Genomic DNA, 19,717 nt, shown 5'->3' on the forward strand with positions numbered 1-19,717 from the left:
CAATTCCGATTGGACACTCACATTGCACACGTCATCACACAGCTTCTATGAGGAGTACAAAGATGGCCGATGGCTGGCTCGAAAGTCCGCGGAGTTAACTTTTCAGCAAAAAGTAAAAAGTAAGTTTCTATCTCATATCATTAAAAAGTTATTTATAATTTAGTATTAATTTAGCTTGGTCTTAGCCGTCGTATACAACGGCATCGGTCCCAGAGGGTTAAAGCGGTAAAGATGGGAGCAGTGCACCCGACACGTGACCTTCGACTTATCACATGGATGTACTCTGGAGGTCAAATGACCTAAAATCAAGGTCACATGGTTCAAAATTGACATTAAGGTGTGGCCAGATGTTTACATACACTTATCATGTGCACGAATATCAGGGTAATTTTGAGCTTTTAATGATGTCTTTGAACTGTTGTTTTTCCAGGGTGGAATGATTGTACCTCTTACACCATTAATGACTCTAAAAATAAGAATTGGTTGCACAACTTTGAATTTACTTTGGATTTTCTGTAATCCAGACAAGCTCAAATATAATACACACACCCCCAGTAATATTTGGATAAAGGTCCTTAGCAAATTAAATCATAACCAGACGCTTTTGGTATAGCCATTAACAAGCTTCTGGCATAATTCTGGCTGGATATTTGACCATTCTTCTTGGCAGAATTGGTGGAATTCATTTAATTGGTTCGTTTCCTGTCATGGATCTGGCTTTTAAGCATGTATACCCACTTACTCCAATTACGGGTCACGGAGGGCTGGAGCCTATCTCAGCAGTCACAGGCTGTGAGGCAGTGTAGACACTGGACAGGGCACCAGTCTGTCGCAGGGACACATATGGACAAACATATTTAAAGATACCAATTTACCTAACCTGCATGTCTTTAGATGTGGGAGGAAGTTGGAGTACCCGGAGGGAACCCACGCAAACACAGTGAGAACATGCAAACTTCACACAGAGTGGGCAGGAAGTGAACCCACAACCTCCTTGCTGTGAGGCATCAATGCTAACCACTAAGCCACCGTGTTGCTGGCTTTTAAGCATAGTCAACAAATTTTCAATAGGGTTGATATCGGGGTTTTGGAAAGGCCACTCCAAAAGCTTAATGTCAGCAACCAGTTGTGCTGTGCTTGGGATCATTGTCCTGTTGGAACACCCAACTATGCCCAAGTTCCAACCGTCTATCTGTTGATTTGATGTGATGTTGAAGAATCTGGAAGTAGTCCTCCGTCGTCAGCCTGTATATATAATTTTGAGCCTGTTGAATTAATACTTTAATGATGTAAAAGAACAGTTCGAGGATCTAATTAAAAGCCCCAAATTACCACGACATTCATGCCCGTGATGAGTGTATGCAAACGTCTGCCACAACTGCGAGGCCGTTTAATGGCTGGTAAGCATGTCCTAGTTTAGCTTGCAGGTACTGTGACCAGGAGGCTAAACTAGACCAGCAGTCCGCCGAGGAACAAGGGCTGAAACAACGTGATTTATCCACTGAATGCTACGCTGTTTGTGCCACCAGGCCCCCAGACTCTGATTTTAACCCAAATTCAAGCAGCTAGAAGGCGGTTTAATGTAGCCTGCAAGTTGAAAGTAAGACGATGGGTAAATGTGACAGATGGCACCAAAAAAAAAAAAAGCCCGAGCAGAGCTTAAGTGGAGGTGAGTGTGGGAGGCAGACAGAGTGGATGATTTGGTCTGGCAGATGTGTGAATGGCTAAGAGGCGGAGCGGTGGAAGTGCCTGAGACGACCTGCTGCTGAGCGGTTATTGTGCTTTTATTTCAGAGAGCCATAAACCCGTTAGGGAGGTGGTCTAATCCCAGTGCCATGACACCGCTCTGTCACAGCTAATGGAGGCTTTGCTTGCAGCCGTGATGAGACTCTGGGGCTGCGAGTCTGCATGAAGAAAACAAAACAAAAAAATGAATAAATTCTTCTTGGCTATGAATTTTCTCCAAAACACAATGATGTTTTAATTACGAAGACAGCTGCACGCAGGCGCGGCATAGAGACGCTTCATTTTGCAGCGTTATAATGTGAGCAGGAGGTGTGCTGATTTGGACCATTTTCAGAGTCTAATTTAGGCCGACAACTTCAGCACATCCACGCGCAAATGAATTCCAAACGCCAATACGACACATAGTCATCAGGGATGACATATCAGTGGGACACCCTGCAACCGGAATCCTGATTCCTTCATAATCCCTCATCAGGAGTAAGAACATCTGGCTGGAAAGCCTTTTTAAACAAGTTTTATTTTCCATTTGTGCCTCTTTATTCTAATCCTGGCGCACCATGTGACCGGTGTCTCACCGTCACGGCCTGTTGTTCATATTCACGACTCTGAATCAGACACTATTTTCTTGTACTCCTGCATTTTTTTTCCTCCCCTCTACTTCCCAGTTTCTTTTGAAGCCCAAACACGGGAGGAATGGATTTCACTGCACTCCCAAAGACTCATTATTCTGGTTTTTCAACAGCTGGGGAAGTCAGCTGGACACTGCTGGCATCTTACGGCGAGAAAGGACAGCGAGAAATCAAACCAGTCAGGCAGCAAAATAATGACACTACAAATATTTCTGAGCAAAATAAGCTTCTTAAGACAACATGCTGTCACAAACAGAAAAGAAAAGCATGAGAGGGCTGATGCTCACCCTGTGCGCTCTGCACACCACAGTCTCACCGTACAAATAAAAATTAAACATACACATGTACGACTTCATCACATGACTTCAGTGTGACTTCATTATGAAATCATTCAGGCCAATCAGTCACAATTATTTTGCTGATCAATACATGCTTTACATCACCTACCTAGGCTTCTTACTTGTTGAGATATACAAAAAAGTTTTTTTTTTCAAATGTTTTTCTTGATCTTTGACCAAACTACTCCACAATCTAAACAGCCCTAAATATCTATCCAAGTAATATTCCCACCACGTTTGAAGGAAATCTGTCCAGTCAGTTTTGAGTTATCGTGTCCACAGGCGCAAACAGCGTTAAAACAACACCTTGCTATCGTGCAGGATAGTAATCGAAATTCTGCACCTCCCACGTGTTTTATAACAGCTTTCAACAAGACAAAAACACAGTGAACAAGAAGGCACTTAGAGAGCACATCCCTCCACCAAGGTCACATATTTCCTAATGTTGCATGCATTGAGTCAAATTCGCGGACCACACTTTAGGAATCACTGGTTTAATGAATAAGTTCTACTTGTAGTAAGATAGGATCTGTCCATTCCTCCAATGTTACCATCTTCTTTGTAACGGGCCTCAGAACATGCGACATGAACTGTAGTGCAGCGGTTAAAAGAATATTTACAGAGGAATCCTGCAAATGATCATAGAAGCACCAAATTCTGCACAAATACTCCTTAGACATTACTCTTTTGAAAAAAATGATTGGCCACTTGAATGTTCAATCAGCAGACAGGTAGGGGTCAATTGAACACAGGGGTCAAAATTAAAAGATGCTCCAATCATATTAAAACTATACCACATGATCTGAATGATCAAAAAGATTCCACAAAGTGTAGTTTAGACTATCTGTGACTGAATGTTGTGGAGTTATGAAGTAAAAACAGCAAGAATGGGGAAAAAAGATCAATTTCAAGCGGGAGCTGATCATCACCTCTCTCTCATCAAGTGAGCACAACAGAGGATGTACTTTCTGCAGCAGCTGAGGAAGTTCAACGTGCCAAAAACAATGATCGTGGACGTCTACACTGCCATCATTGAGTCCATCATCTCCTCTTCCATAACTGTCTGGTACATCGCTGCCACTACTAAGGTCAGGAGCAGACTGCAGCGTATCATCCATGCAGCAGAGAAGGTGATCGACTGCAGTCTGCCATCCCTACAGGACCTGTACATCTCCAGGGCCCTGAGGCGAGCAAGGAAGATGGTGGCCGATCCCTCTCACCCAGAACACAAACTTTTTGTCCCCCTCCCCTCTGACAGACGGCTGATGTCCATCAGGATTAAAACCTCAAGACGCAAACAGCTTCTTTCTGTCCGTAGCTAGACTTATGATGCCAGAGACCCCCATTTACCCTGCCCCCCCAACTCCCACAAAGGACAGACTGATCATCCCTGTGCTGTTCAGCTGCATGTCTGCACAGCCCCATTCCAAAATCCCACTGTATCTATATGACAGTAAACGTAGCTTTGCCCATTTGTCTATTTGATTCCTCTACTTCTTACAGAAGTATTTTGTTTTCCTTTTCTTTTATTGTTGTTTATGCACCAGTGACACCAGATGAAATTCCTTGTATGTGAGAACTTACTTGGCAGTAAATTTGAATCTGATTCAGTTTGTACAGGGGCAAAAGTTACAGTTGCTTGAATTTTAGTAAAAAGCGATGCAAATTATTGGCTGAGTTAACAGGGTTTTAAAAAGGAATAGTTTGCACCATGTGTCATGCTTAGTTATCACATTACAGGCTAACATATGTCATACGTCATAGAATCCAATGGCATTCATTAATCCTGTTAGTTTAACCAATAACTTGCACCACCTTGTACAAAAACTGGAGCAACTTGAACTTTTGAGCCCTGTACAAACTGGTACTGGCCTTTGTCCCCATTTTTGCTGTTTTTACCCCATAACTCCATAACATTCAGTCACAGATTGTCCAAACTATACCTTTTTGGAATATTTGCGATCAGACAAATAATGTGGTATAGTTTTCAATATGACTGGAGCATCTTTTAATTTAGACCCCTGTGTAATTTTTCAATTGACCCCCTACCTGGCCGCCTATTGAAAATTCAAGTGGCCAACCGTTTTTTTTTCAAAATAGTAATGTCTAAGGAGTATTTGTGTTGAATTTGGTACTTGTATCAAATTTGAAGGATTGTTTTGGTTATCTGCTGCACTAACGATCGCACGTTGCAAATATCTGCTTGGCTCCTGGTTGGACGGAGGTCATTTGACCGCCAGCTGATGAAGCACAGCACAGCCTCAGGGGCTGAACAGATGCATCGGTATTAATTACTGCTCAGCAGGAGTTAAGATCTGCCACCTCCCACCTGTTGTCCGACTTGTGCCTCGCACAGACGTACAGCCGTTCACCCCCACGCAGACTCGCTGTGTACGACCACCAGTCAAACCGACCTCTCATTACCACAACGTACCTCTGCCGGCCTGCTTCCACAGCTAATTGGGTCACAATTTAGCCCACAGTCAGCACAACCCTGAACGGGAGGTGAGGGGGAGTCAAAGACCCCACTGCGCACCCGACGCCCCACAGGCAGCGAGATTACAACAAAGCAGCCGTTTATTATGACTGCTGTTAGTCGGCAGCCTCTTCCTGCAGGTGAATCATCTCTGTATTGTAATCTACACACAATGCAGAAACTCATTATCGCCCCTTTAAAACGAGTGTGTTGTCCCTACATTTCCATATCGGAGGGGGGGCATCCCCATTTTTGCACAGGAGCTTTCTGAGGTCAGCCAGCCACGAGCACTCGTGCACAGTAAGAAACCTTCAGTACCACGAAGATAAAACTGTCTTTTTATGTGTGTTTTTTTTAACAAGGACAGCGCGGCCTTGCTAATCTCTTCTCCTCCCTGTAATAAACCTGCCAACACATATATTTCCTCGTAGGGGAAAAAAAAAGCTGCAGTTCAGGGCTGAACCCCACCAGCACAATTAAGAGGGAAGGAAGATGACGGCACGTGTCCTGGACCGAGCAGCGAAAATAATAGACACTGCTCCTGGCGGGAGTGGTTTACTCCAGCGCAATTTCACAGAGAAACGAGAAAAGCTCATCTTCTCCGGCTGCTCTTCAGATGGAGACAACACTTCAATATGGTTCTCGGTCTCACCTCTCGTCAGACAGACTCTCAGGTGATACGATGACAATCTGTCCCCTCTAGACGAGGCTCGCCGCAGGCGAGCAGCAGCATGGGGCTGGTTTCTTTTCTGCATAGCGTCCTGATCCAGAGACTCTCTGATCCTCACCAATGAGACTGAGGTTTGAACCCGGCCCCCCTTTGTCAGAATGTTGGTTTGTTCACAAAATGACGACTTCACGAGAAGGTTCAAAACATGTCGACCACGGAGGACGCCATTCCTCCAAGAAGACACACTTGTGCGGTGAGCGCTCCCCGTTAGTAATTTGTAGGATATTGGTTGGTTTGATGACCAGTGTTCCGACGCTCATGGCGATGTATCCTGGAAGGCCGTGTAGCAGAACCAGGACAGCCCGGTGTGCGAAGTTGATATAGAAGTTTGATGATGTAAAGTGTCGGGATTGTACCACGTGATGTGGGCAAAAGCAACAATAACGTGCTCGTAGTCTAACTTTAGTGCAACTGTAGCAACTCCTGGTGATGTCACAGCAAGTGTGGTGACGGCACGAGCTCGACTGAACTGCAACTGAAATATGTCAAAATAATTTTTGGGGGGGACAGTTCAAGCAATACGTCAACATCAACATAACACCTGAAATCACTGGGTTACAGTTAAAGGAGTCAAATTATGACAAAATTACAATGATCTGAAAAAAAATGTACACGACGAAATAAGATACTGAATGGACACATGAGGGAACAGGATGTGTAAGTTGTGTCACTATGAATACTTTTCTTTTTACCCTGCGTGTCTGTGGAGGGCGACAACTGGGTATTGTTTTCACTGGTGTGTGTCTGTGTGTGTGTCAGTGCGTGTGTGTCTGTATGTGAGAAAAGGATAACTCAAAAATGGCTGGATGGATTTCCTTCAAATTTCATGCAAATATTACTTTGATTGACAGCTACACATGAAAATGGTCTGAAAAACAGCTTTTCATACACTCAACAAAAATATAAACGCAACACTTTTGGTTTTGCTCACATTTTGTATGAGATGAACTCAAAGATCTAAAACTTTTTCCACATACACAATATCACCATTTCCCTCAAATATTGTTCACAAACCAGTCTAAATCTGTGATAGTGAGCACTTCTCCTTTGCTGAGATAATCCATCCCACCTCACAGGTGTGCCATATCAAGATGCTGATTAGACACCATGATTAGTGCACAGGTGTGCCTTAGACTGCCCACAATAAGTCTTTGACTGAGGTTGATGAAAAAAAATGATCATTTCTGTAGGTTGATTTTGGACTCACTCCTCCAAAACAGGAGAAATTTAGTTAAATAAGATTCACAATAGATGCACTTAAAAACTAAAAGAAATGTTAAACAGAAATAGAAGAAATGAATGCAACCTTGTTTTGATTACAAGGACGCCAATTCAGCACGTAGACCATTGGAAGCAAGTTGCCAGATCTATGAACCAGCATCAGCAAAACAATGTGCCACTCACTCTTTTACCTGACATAATATACAACTATGGTAATGACTGTTTAACAATAAGTCAGATAGAACATCAAGAAGGTGTATGACTCTATAAGCTTGCTTATTGTTTTATTTCAGATCTGTTCATTCATTCATTCATTTTCTATACCTGCATAGTCCAATCAAGGGTCACGGTGGGGGGGGTGCCGGAGCCTATCCCAGCAGTCATATGGCGTCCAAATAAAATTCAGTCATTCATCCAAGACCACGGTACAGTCACGGAACATTACAGACACCCTTCCAGTCTTTTCAAATTACAATGAAGGTTTCAAACTGTGAAAGTGAAACAAGGGTGATTTGGTGTTGGTTTGATCACTTTGGAAAATAAATTAAGAGACATTTACTGAAGCATCTCTGTTGTCTTGCAATTCTATTTTGAAATCACAGCAATCAGCTGCGTCTCTGAATCAACCCATCTGGAATTTGGGTAAGTCTTACTTTCAAAATTTAAAAATGGAAGGTTTATAAATTTATGTAGCCCAAATATTATTTATTGGTTTATTTTGTGGTTAATTGGTTAAGGGAGAGATACAAAAAAGATCTTGCTGAAACGACATTAACCTCTTGTACCCTGTGCCTGTTTGCAGACTCCTGCTTGAAAATGACATGTCCAAAATAAATTGAGTATATCTCAGAAACTACAAGGATTATTTGTATGATCTCGGTATCATAATAAAGGCAACATCTGTGAGACTACTGCAGAGGTCTAAGAATCAGTGTATATGATCTGGGTCAGAGCAAATTAAGATGACACACAACAAAAAAATGAAAATTTCATTTATGCCTAAAAAAAATTCTCTTTTAGAGTGAATTGTCCTTAAATTATGCATCTGCAACCCAAAACCTCTAAAAAAAAAACCTAATCATATCACAATGTCTGGCCACTACCTGCACCCCAAATCTAATGCCAAAAACAGAAGCAGAGACATTCTGTAGAGGAATGTGTTGGTTAATATATAGGCAGATTCTCCACATTGGCCATTTTGGCACAATGTGTACCATTTGATATTTCTCAGGTACCAAACTGCACTATTCATTTTGTTTCACTTGTCACAAAAGGTATTCATTCCATCTATTTATAACTGTTTTGGGGTTTGTTTTGAAACCATCCACCACACAAAACTCCTCGCCGCGCCCGTGCGTAATGCCCCGCGTACCTCTGAACACACAAGGAATGTTACGCATAGCGTTATCTCGGGGACCCAGAGGTCTATTTGAATGACTGACACCTCTATCGAACTGTTGAGGCCAACAGAATGGAGAGGCAGTCTCCAAATCTATGTCAGCAACATCATTCGCCAGTCACAACAAAGAATATGCATCATGCATCAAGCAAAATCACTGCCTTACTCCCCAATGTGTTCTATCTACCAAGCCAAAAGTTGGCAAAAACACTCCGGAGTCATTTGAATGTGACACAGCAGCATAGGATTTCCTGTTTCTAGTGGATTTTTGTGCTGGAACATGATTTATGATCACAAAACGGCAAAGGTAGGATGTAATTTCTGGTCATGGCTCTGTGAAGTCAAGTTTATTTTTGGTGTTTTTTTTCGCTGCTGGTTCTGTGATTTTTGGATGTGAAGTTCGTATACAGTTGTCATCTATGGATCCCCAACTTTCACATGGTGTGTTGTTTGCATCAGGAGCATGAAGTAGCGCAAAAGCATGTGCCACTTTTGCGGGCGTGTGCCGTTAACGTCTTTTTCCTGCTTGTTCAGTTGCTTGGTGCTGGAATTGTATTTTGCTTCGGCAGAAATGGCTGTTTTGGGCTTTTATGGACCTTCTAACCATTACAAGGATATGGAATATGCCTTGGTTGCTACATGTTTAGCGTGGTTTTCACCAGTTTTGTTTTGTTTTTCTTTTTTGCTGGAAACACTGCAGGCCCCGGCCCCGGGGGTGCTCAGGTTTTACAGGTTAGCAGACAAACAGAACTGTTGGGTCGTGGTGGAGGTGCTCTGAGGACTGCTCTAGTTTCACACCAAACTTACTTCTTTCACCACATCTATCTTTCTACAGTCTTGTTGTTTTATTCCATCATTTTAACTCACAGCCAATTCTCCAGTGGACCGTTACAAAGGTACCAAATGGCTGCAGGAAGATCTGGGACACAACCCACATCGACATAAAGCGGAAGAGAACGTGTCATGTACACACATTAAGAAAAACAATCAATAACACTGGGACTTACTGGCGACTTCCAAAGACGCGTTACGACTAATGGCCTCCCCCAAGTAGTTTTGGGCCACACAGGTGTAGACGCCTTCGTCTGGTTTGCTCCGTCGTCCGTGAACGATGCGAAGGAAGAAGAGGGAGCCGCTGGGCAAGAGCATCCGGTGAGAACGAGGGTCATCTTTATCAGTCTCCACGCGCTTCCCGTCCTTATACCACTCTATACTCGGTGCGGGTCGGCCTTCCACCTTACAGTTAAGAGTGGCAGGCTCCCCCTTGCAAACAATCAAATCTGAAGGGTCCTCCACAATCCGAGGAGCGCTGTCTTCAAACCGAGGCCTGGACCCTGTGAAGAGAAGATGAGCAAAGATATTATCCATCCACCTGACCACCTACTGTTCATCAAAACATATCATCTCTCGACAACAGGACAAGTATCAGTGAAGCAATTTATTAGCCAGTGTCACTTTTTTTTTTTTTGCAATGATGGATAAATACCTTAGTGGTCATCTCTTTCTGAAAGCTGATGCCCAAGAACCTGCTTCTGCAGCTGGGAATCAACACATCTAAGCTCTCGCCTTGTCCTACCATCCGGACTGCTTTGCATCAACCCCTATCCTGTCTTTGTGTAGGTGGGCCTATACCATGTCAAGCTGTGGTCAAACATCAATGCAAAACTTATTTTGTGTGAGCGCTACACTGTAACAATGTTGTGGCGAAAGTGCACCAAATGAAGCGTTTAAAGTTGTTGAAGTTCAACCACACAAATGGAGTTTGTTGGCATTTGTATGTGTAGCCAATGTAGGGATGAGTATTGAGAACCGGTTGTTTTCGGGTATCGTTAAGGAATGATTCAATCCACTGTCATCAATAGCTTTTTTTCTTAATCATTCCCTTATCAGTCCTTCAGAGCGGCCGTTGGTTTGAGGATGTTTGTCGGAAAAATGATAATTTCTCTACGTTGATTACAGACCCTGCAGCGGGTCTGTAATCAACTGCTTCTACAGTGGCTATGCTTGAAGCAGTGAAGCAGTGCTCCAATCTGCTGCTTCGTTGGTTCTTTGCTTCGCTGCTTCTCAGAAGCAGCAAGTTCCCTTCTTAACCCCACTCGAAGCCATTTAAAAATGTCAATCATGAGTCACTTTTGTGCGGATTCAAGTCACTAACTGGGACTCTTGTCTTGGTGCAGGCAAGAAATGAGAATCGTCTTCCGTTCTGTTCGCACAGCTCCAAACGCTGTGCCACCCTCTGCTGAGTCAAGTTAGAGTCTGGTCGGAATTAATAACTTCAAAGCGATTCGCCGTTTTAAATAAAATGACACCTCTTTCCAAATGTTGTAAAACAAACAATAAACTACAATCGACCAAAACATTTTTTTTCCTCCCAAAATGAGACGTCCATCTTTCTTTATGAATTACATTGATGCTGATGTGCAGCACAGCTGAGTTCAGCTCAGAGGTATGGAGTGACATTCATGCCTGAAAAGAAATGCTTTAGACAAAAACTACTGATTTTTGTTTATTTCTATTTATGTCCAAAGATCAAGGATCCACCATGTAGAGTTTATTTATGTCCAGAGATTTAGGATCCAGTGAACAATTTCATATTTATTTACTTTAAGACTCAATTAAAATGTTGTTAACCTAGAAAACCTGTAAAGCCTACTTTTAGTACACAGAAATTTCACAAGAGGTGTCGATAAGGGAATCGATAAGGAATCGGATCGATAAGGAATCGGATCAATAAGCGGAATCGATAATGGTATCGATATCAATCAAATCTTATTGATACCCAACCCTAAGCCAATGAGTGCGGAATTAGGCTGTCGCTGTGCACACAATGGAGGAGAGGCTAATGCTAATAACATGCATTTCCTTCGCAAAAACAGACTAGTTTCCTGTCAAAACCAACAGGAAAAAGTCAGACTACCAGAGCAAGAATTTTAGCTGAAGAAGCATCTGCGATTTGAAGTGAAACGTCCTCGCATCAAGCAACCCAGTCCAGTCAAAGATTCAAGCTTCTCTACCAACAGGAAAAAACAAACCTGGAGCAGGAGATGTTAACTTTCAAATGCAGCCGGCCGGTTTATTACATACAAAAACATTTAGAGGTTTGAACTCAACTAGTTCATTCTTGGATTGAGTGGGTGCTGGGTAGGTTTGAGGAACCCAGCGGCTCAGGTACCCTGGTCACCTTGGCTTTGTGGATGGTGCTGTGATGTTTGTGGAATCGATGAGTGCACTAAGTGCAGAACATGAGCAGCTGAGTGAGGAGTCAGAGTGTCTGGATATGTGATTGTCCTGGACTAACACTAAGGCTCAGCCTTTCACTTACTTCCTGGGCTTGACCGACCATCTTATGATTGTGATGTGTGAGGCAGCAAAAGCGATGAACTTGTAGTAATGTCTCTACAAGTTCATCGCTTTTGCTGCCTCACACATTTGAGAAGAGCTTGTGGAGTCGTGATGTCGCTGGACAGAGGTGTCTTTAGGATCCTGGTGCTTCCTGTCGTACTGCCTGTGTGTGAGACTGGGACATTAACCAGTGGCCGAAAAGCAATGACTTTGGTGCTTTTTGGGGGATCCTTGGGTGTCTTTAGAATGGCTTTGTGTCAAAGGAATGGTTAAGGGAGGCTCAGACGAGGAATGCTGCCTCTTGGTCAGGCTCTCATTGTAAATGAGAAATGAATAAAAGCATCACTTGCATTGTGAGAGAAAATCTGCTATGATATTTTGGTCATGTGGTGTGTTTCTGTGGAAACGACTCAGGACACATATTCCTCATTGTTGATGACCCCCGCGCCTGGAGACCAAGGCCCAACAGATGCCCATGTTTGACCTGGCTATAGCAGTTAGGAAGACAACTGGTCCATTCTCTGAGTGGTAACTGTGGCAATGTTTAGCAGCGGGTGCAAAGCAGAAAAATTCAACACGCGACAGTTAATGCTTATGCTATCTGTGTATATCCTTGGAGAACGCACTTAATCTACCTTGTCCCAGTCAACCCAGTTGTAAATGGGTACCAGCCTTGCCTGGGGGAGTACCCTCCATCAGACTGGCACCCAATCCAGGAGAAGTCATTAACTTTCATTCACTTCATGTACAGAATCTGGAAATGAGCACCTGCACCAATAGGGCCCAGGAGCCTATATAGGACTCACATAGTTCCCCGACAGCTCTGGGGTTGTAAATGTGTGTGAACCAGAGCACAAGACTGTAACTATGCCAACACACTTTCAGGTCAAATTTTCTTTTTTTTTCTTTTTTGTGTCAAGCTCAACCTTATCATGACAGATTCCAGGCCACATGGTGGTGACCCACAAATTCGAGGGTCCTTCAGTCTGTTCTCAGGCACCTGATCAGGGTTTTTGAATGACTCTTTTTCTGGTGTGCTGCTACCTGGGACCAATTTGCCTTCAGTGACTCTACAACAGACTGAAAGCCAACAACATTGGTGGAGACTGTTGTTTCTAAACGTACAGACCAAGTGTTTGCTGATTGATGATGTTTCGCAGATGCACAATTACTGTATTCTCCAGAGTATAAGTTATTTTTTACAAGTTTGTGAGGTTCAGCAACTTATACTCTGGAAAATATGTTATATATATTTCTGTGCTGCACTTTATGAAAGCACAGAATCGAGAATGGATGAAAATCCTCCATTATGAAAACACTGAGGAGGAGCAACCTAGTGACACACACACACACACACACACTCTGCTGGTACATTATACTTAAATCTGAGGCCTCGGCACAAATCCTCACTTTCAGCTGTAAGCAGATTTATGTCCGATTTGATCTACAGCCTCCATCGCAGCATAAACCTGAAGTAAACATCTAAAGAGCCGTGTGAGCGCCTCTCCGCGTGCTCACAGGGGTCACACACCGCGACGGCTCCAAACACTAATGCAGGATTTGGACAAGCGCTAATCGAGCCATTAACATGTGCTGCATCACCTTCAGTCGCTCTCCACACACACACACACACACACACACACACACACACACACACACACACACACACACACACACATACACACACACAAACATTTTCTGAAGTATTTGAAAAAAAAAAAATTACTGCATGCTGAAGCTTCTAATCCCATCATGCTGCAGTTTGTTTTGGATGATTTATTTATTTATTTATTTATTTGCATCATGTTTATCTGGTGTTTATCAGGAGGCGGCACTGCTGGGAGCAGATATTAACCTACAAGTGTTTGTCAACAGAAAAATGATTTTTGATAAGAAACATCATGATGCACACACATGCACATGCATGCGCGCGCGCACACACACACACACACACACACACACACACACACACACACACACACACACACACACACACACACACACACACACACACACACTTTGAGGATTTACTTGTCCCAAATATCAGCTCATACAACAGTTACATCATCCTGCTGCTTCTTTTTTTCTCCTCCCTTCATTTATCACACAGCTGGTGATATTTGACTGAAGTGAACTTACATTTATTTTTTAGATATATATTTATAATTGACATGAACATCACTCAGAGATAGTACAACTGCAAAAAAAAACATTAATAATAACAATAATAATTTAATTTACTGTCATTGTTGGTACAATGACATAACATTTAGAGCATTTCTCAAACAGGCATGAGTGCATTTCATAAAGTGCAATGAGCTCAGGTTGTAAAACATAACACAGTGCAGCAGGTACTTCAGAGATGTAAACACAACGACATGACGGGCAGAGATCAGTGGTATGAATAAGCTTCATTTTCATTTTGCTTGATGCATCAATGCAAAGTTCAAATCACAGTTATGGCAGTTGATGTAGCTGAAAAAGGATAATTAGGGATATAATGTGGTAGACTGTCAGTAACAGAGCAAAGAAGTTGTCAGATGTGGGTTTTTGCATCAATGCAAAGTCCAGATCACAGTTATGGCAGCTGTGGAGTGGTAGAAGATAGACGGGGGAGGGGGGGACAGTGTTGGTTCAGGAGACGGATGGCCGCAGAGGGCAGCAGGTGGAACAGGTGGTGTGCTGGGTGGAAGCGGTCTCTGATGATGTTACAAGTCCGGCGCAGGCAGCGGGAGGTGTACACGGAGGCGATCTCTGGAAGGTCAGACCCAATGATTTTTCCCACCATTCTTATGACCCTCTGGGCGGCCTTCTTTTCAGCCTTGGTGCAGTTAGAAAACCACACCAGTCGGCTGTAGGTCAGCACACTTTGAATGGCACAGTTGTCAAAGTTAATCATAAGCCTCTGAGGGAGTTTGAATCGCTTCAACTTCCACAGAAAGAAAAGCCACTGCTGTGCTTTCCCCACAGCAGAGGTGATGTGATGACCCCAGGACAGATCCTCCGTCACCGTCAGGCCCAGGAATTTAAAGGAGGACACCCTCTCCACTTCCTCCCCGTCGATAACTAGTGGTGCATGATTTGATGATTTATCAAAATCCACAATCACTTCTCTGGTATTTTTTGATGTTCAGGGCCAGGTTGTGTTCCTTGCACCACCCCACTAAAAGCTCCACCTCCTCCCTATATGCAGTCTCAGTGTTGTTTGTAATGAGTCTGAGCACAGTTGTGTCATCTGCAAATTTGATGACATAGTTGTTGGGGAGGAGTGCAGAGCAGTAGTGTGTATACAGGGTGTACAGAAGTGGACTTAATACACACCCCTGGGGAGCACCAGTGCTGATGTGGATGGTGGATGAGATTATTTATCAGAAGAGGAATGAATCAGAACAGGAATGTACAACACCCAATATCAACCCTGATGCTGGTTCAGTCCGCAACTAACACATATTTACATCATCAATTAATCGACTGCTTACTTTCTGTGTTAGTCCATTTCTTGTTGAGTCCATAAATGTCAAAAAATATTGTAAAATGTTGATTGACAAGATCCACAGCCCAAGTCAACGCCTTTAAATGTCTTGATTTGTCCACAGCTCAAAGATATTCCACTTAATTTGTGGTGGCAACCCATCGGTCGTGAAGAAGATGGTCCCTTGATCAATTCCCGGATGGGATATCTATATCCAGGGATGATCTGGAGACACTTGTGCATGGGTTTATTGAAAATGGGAACGTTGTTGCACGCTGACAAACACATGGTCCTTGACAGATCCTTAGCCTGGTCTGAGGACCTGCTGCCGCCTTCACAACCATTGGGGTTACAAGCCACCACCTCCTCCGCCTTTGCATCTCTTGGGTTTTTTTGGAATATGTTGCAAATTTAAAAATCAACTTCTAACTTTATAAACAGCTGCAGTCAACAGGATTTCTAATGAGTCTTTAAGGGCAGCTGCTGATGTGAAGGTATCACTCACCGGAATCAACGCAACATCGTGCTGATGCACTGCAGCACAAATCATCCTGTCAGAAGAAGAATCGCAAACGGCTTCAGGCTAAAGCGCCGGCCGGCGCTCGGCTCAGCTGTCAGCCGTTCAATCGGCGATGAGCCAACGCCACCCTGAGCGCGGCGGCAACATGGTGTCTTTGTGAGTGCTGAATATTTTCACAGTAATGCTTTGCTTCATGAGAAGATGATTGTGGTGCAGCGGCTAATGGCACCTTTCAGCAAAAGGAATCCTGTTGGGGCAGATTCTCGCGAAGAAAAATAAACATCTGTGAGAATAACGGGACAGGGACCTCCGTGTAGGTGTGTGTGGGTCCGATCACAATCACAGGCAATTAAAGCTCTCCTCAGGTATTCAAGTGCATTTAAAGTCTGACATGATTTGTCACAAAATGTGTCTGTGGGCCACTGGAGTGTGAAATTACTACTTCAAATTAAAAAGGGACAAACAAGCAGGGAAGGACACTGACTGTTCATGGGCTCAAATACCAGAACAAATTACATGAGGCCTAGAAAATAAAACATCAAGTTCATTTGTCCTGCTGTTATTCTGCTAAACAATTACACTCTGCAAGATGGTTGAAGCGCAAAGCTCTGCCAAGGGCAAACGGCCCACCAGATCCAGACCTCGATCTCTGTCCAAAGTGGTTGTGATGCACATACTCTGCATTCATTTTTGACACAAATGAGCCAATGTCTCAAGCTCAGGCCAGCACGGGTGGTGCAGCGGACCGGCTGTACTGAGGAAACAGGAGTCTGAACTTGTTACAGTTTCATCAGACGTCCCACAGACAGTTCAGTCTCTTACACTTGCATATCCAACCACGTGCATACTGCCGACCTGGTGTAATTTAAACCTACCTTGAACTGCCCTTAAATGCAAATGCATCACAGTAAAAGTCAAAAGGGCACGATGAGGGTGCAGTTAATTTTACTGATGAAGGTGACCACAAATCAAACCGCTGAATCTGCCTTTCACAGTGCTGTATTGATCCCAAAGGTTTGGACTGTATGTGACACATATAAAAGGTTGTCACCTTACCTATTGACCTAACTTAAGACATCACCCTAAACCCAATGTGAACTAAAACATCCTGCTGACCTGGGAAGATGTCTCCACTGGATTACTGTCGCTGTTCTGACATGTTTCATCTCTGAGTACCTCAACCTGTACAGAGCTTCATGAAACCACTCAGGTGTAGCAAATGTCTACATAAACACTGTCAGGATGTAATTTGAAAGATTTATGTCAGCGTGCTGAGTAAATTTTGTAATAGAACAATATGAAGAAAGTCCATCAAATGGTGACAGAGATGTTGTCAAAGAGCTGACAGATATTGTGCATTTGACCAAATATGAAGAAAATCCAGTAATACGGCGCTTACACATAGACAAGAGGCATTACGAATGTCATATTTGCATCATTCTTGGCACATTCCTGACATTCTTAACGTGACTTAATGCATCTGAATAGGTTCCTTAATAGTGTGTGTTGGTGCGTGATATTCCTGATTTTCATGGAGCATGTTTTGGCTGTCAAAAGTCTTCCACGAATGTCACGCACCACCCTCATTTCGCCTCATGTCGTGGAGGTCGCAAGTGAGCGTGTTGATCTGTCTTGATTAGTCGTGATCATTAATAGAGCGTGTCAGCGTTCTTCTCTGATGTGCGCACAATTAAACCCTGCTGCACTGCATTCAGTTTCATTGCTGCAGTATGCTGAAGGAGGACAGTGACGTCAAGTTGGCGAGAAGTCTCTTTCCAATGCTCCTCAACGCGCTCCTGCAGGTGTTCCACCTGCTGCATGTGCCTGATGTTTGGGAAAATGAGCGAGACAAGAGCCACGTGGAGCCACACATCTGGCTCTCTCCGTCTCATCATCCTCTCTGCGCCACTCCATGTGACAGAGCACAACTAAGCATGCAGTCACAAAGTTCTTCTGCTGTGGATGTTCAGGAGCAAACTGGAACGATCTGAATTGTTCAGCAGCTGATGGTAGGAAGAATACGGGGGTGTGTGTAGAGACAATTCGCCTCATTAACAATGTGACAGAATGTAACGATGCGCTGTTACGCGCAATAGTGCGCAACATGTGTAAATGCAGCATAACCGATTTACTGCCATAGTTTTGTGATCGGCCTGTTTGAAAGGCGGACCGGGCGGGGTGATTGGCCTGTTTGAAGTGCAGCCCGGGCGTGGTGATCGGCCTGTTTGAAGTGCGGCCCAGGCGGGGTGATCGACTTGTTTGAAGCGAGGCCCGGGCGTGGTGATCGGCCTGTTTGAAGCGAGGCCCAGGCGTGGTGATCGACTTGTTTGAAGCGAGGCCCAGGCGTGGTGATCGACTTGTTTGAAGCGAGGCCCAGGCGGGGTGATCGACTTGTTCAATTTGCAGCAAATGGACCTCATTTGTGATTCTGTGGTGGTGAATTGTGGACGTATGTCACACGCTGAAGTCAAACATCCAGGAAATGAGACAGAATGAAGCTTTAAAGTGCAACAAAAACATTCTTCGACCGACAGCCTCTGTATTTACTCATATGTTTGCTGAAGGTTTTTTCAGACCAAACGAATCAATGAGCCGCGTTTAAACACGTCTTACTCCCACAAAACTCTCAGACCTTCAGCACAAGAGCCAAAGTGCCGAGTTAATCCAAGTGAATGCGAGGAAACCTTGAGCTGTCATCTGAATGGATGAGCTCTGCACTGAGAATTAACGTTATCACTCTGCTCTCAAGGGTATCTGCAGGCGGCATAAAAAAAAAAAACAGAGGATCAGGGCAAAGCCAGACATGCTTTTCACAGAGCAGCAAATTCAATTCAAGGGCTTTTGTTCTTTGTCCAAAGTCATTTGATACATGTTGAGTCTCCAGTACACGGCTGATATTTTATCTCATTTCTCTTTTAAATGAATCACTGCAGTCTTTTTGTCACTGGTGGTTGGCTCTCACTGCGGTATTGTATCACTTCCTGTTCCGGAGCACAGCGGTGTTTTTCTGTATCTGTTAGCTGTTTAATCTGCGCAGTTAGATTGATCTAGTTATCTAGATTACGATTTGTTTCCCAGTGTAATCTTTACGTGCCTTAACTAAAGCACTCATTCTGCTGAATCACCTCTAAATTATTTACACATTATTCACTTTGCGTGTTTTTAGGAATCCGCTAGCTTAGCGTAGCTACTAGCTCTTAGCCGATTTAGCATGGCGGCTTCTCCTGTCTCTCCCGCACTTTTCTGCTCTGGGTGTGAAATGTTTAGTTATTCCTCGGCCTCCTTTAGCAGTAATGGTACTTGTAATAAGTGTAGCTTATTCGTAGCTTTGGAGGCCAGGCTGGGCGAATTGGAGACTCGGCTCCGCACCGTGGAAAATTCTACAGCTAGCCAGGCCCCTGTAGTCGGTGCGGACCAAGGTAGCTTAGCCGCCGTTAGTTCCCCCTGGCAGATCCCGAGCAGCCGGGAAAGCAGGCTGACTGGGTGACTGTGAGGAGGAAGCGTAGCCCTAAACAGAAGCCCCGTGTACACCGCCAACCCGTTCACATTTCTAACCGTTTTTCCCCACTCGACGACACACCCGCCGAGGATCAAACTCTGGTTATTGGCGACTCTGTTTTGAGAAATGTGAAGTTAGCGACACCAGCAACCATAGTCAATTGTCTTCCGGGGGCCAGAGCAGGCGACATTGAAGGAAATTTGAAACTGCTGGTTAAGGCTAAGCGTAAATTTGGTAAGATTGTAATTCACGTCGGCAGTAATGACACCCGGTTACGCCAATCGGAGGTCACTAAAATTAACATTAAATCGGTGTGTAACTTTGCAAAAACAATGTCGGACTCTG

General features: G+C 43.9%; 1 protein-coding gene across 3 annotated transcripts in view; it reads right to left on the reverse strand.

Annotated features, from left to right (window-relative positions):
• Positions 1-19,717, reverse strand: part of LOC117509421 (roundabout homolog 2-like) — a 191,410-nt gene that overhangs the window by 135,701 nt on the left and 35,992 nt on the right. For all 3 annotated transcript variants that reach the window (XM_034169112.1, XM_034169114.1, XM_034169113.1), the window contains exon 2: positions 9,547-9,873. In XM_034169112.1, coding sequence (XP_034025003.1) covers positions 9,547-9,873 — 327 coding nt within the window. The remainder of the gene's footprint in view (positions 1-9,546; positions 9,874-19,717) is intronic.

The sequence above is a fragment of the Thalassophryne amazonica genome, chromosome 4 (genome assembly GCF_902500255.1).
Source record: "Thalassophryne amazonica chromosome 4, fThaAma1.1, whole genome shotgun sequence".
In the NCBI taxonomy this organism is placed as follows: Eukaryota; Metazoa; Chordata; class Actinopteri; order Batrachoidiformes; family Batrachoididae; genus Thalassophryne; species Thalassophryne amazonica.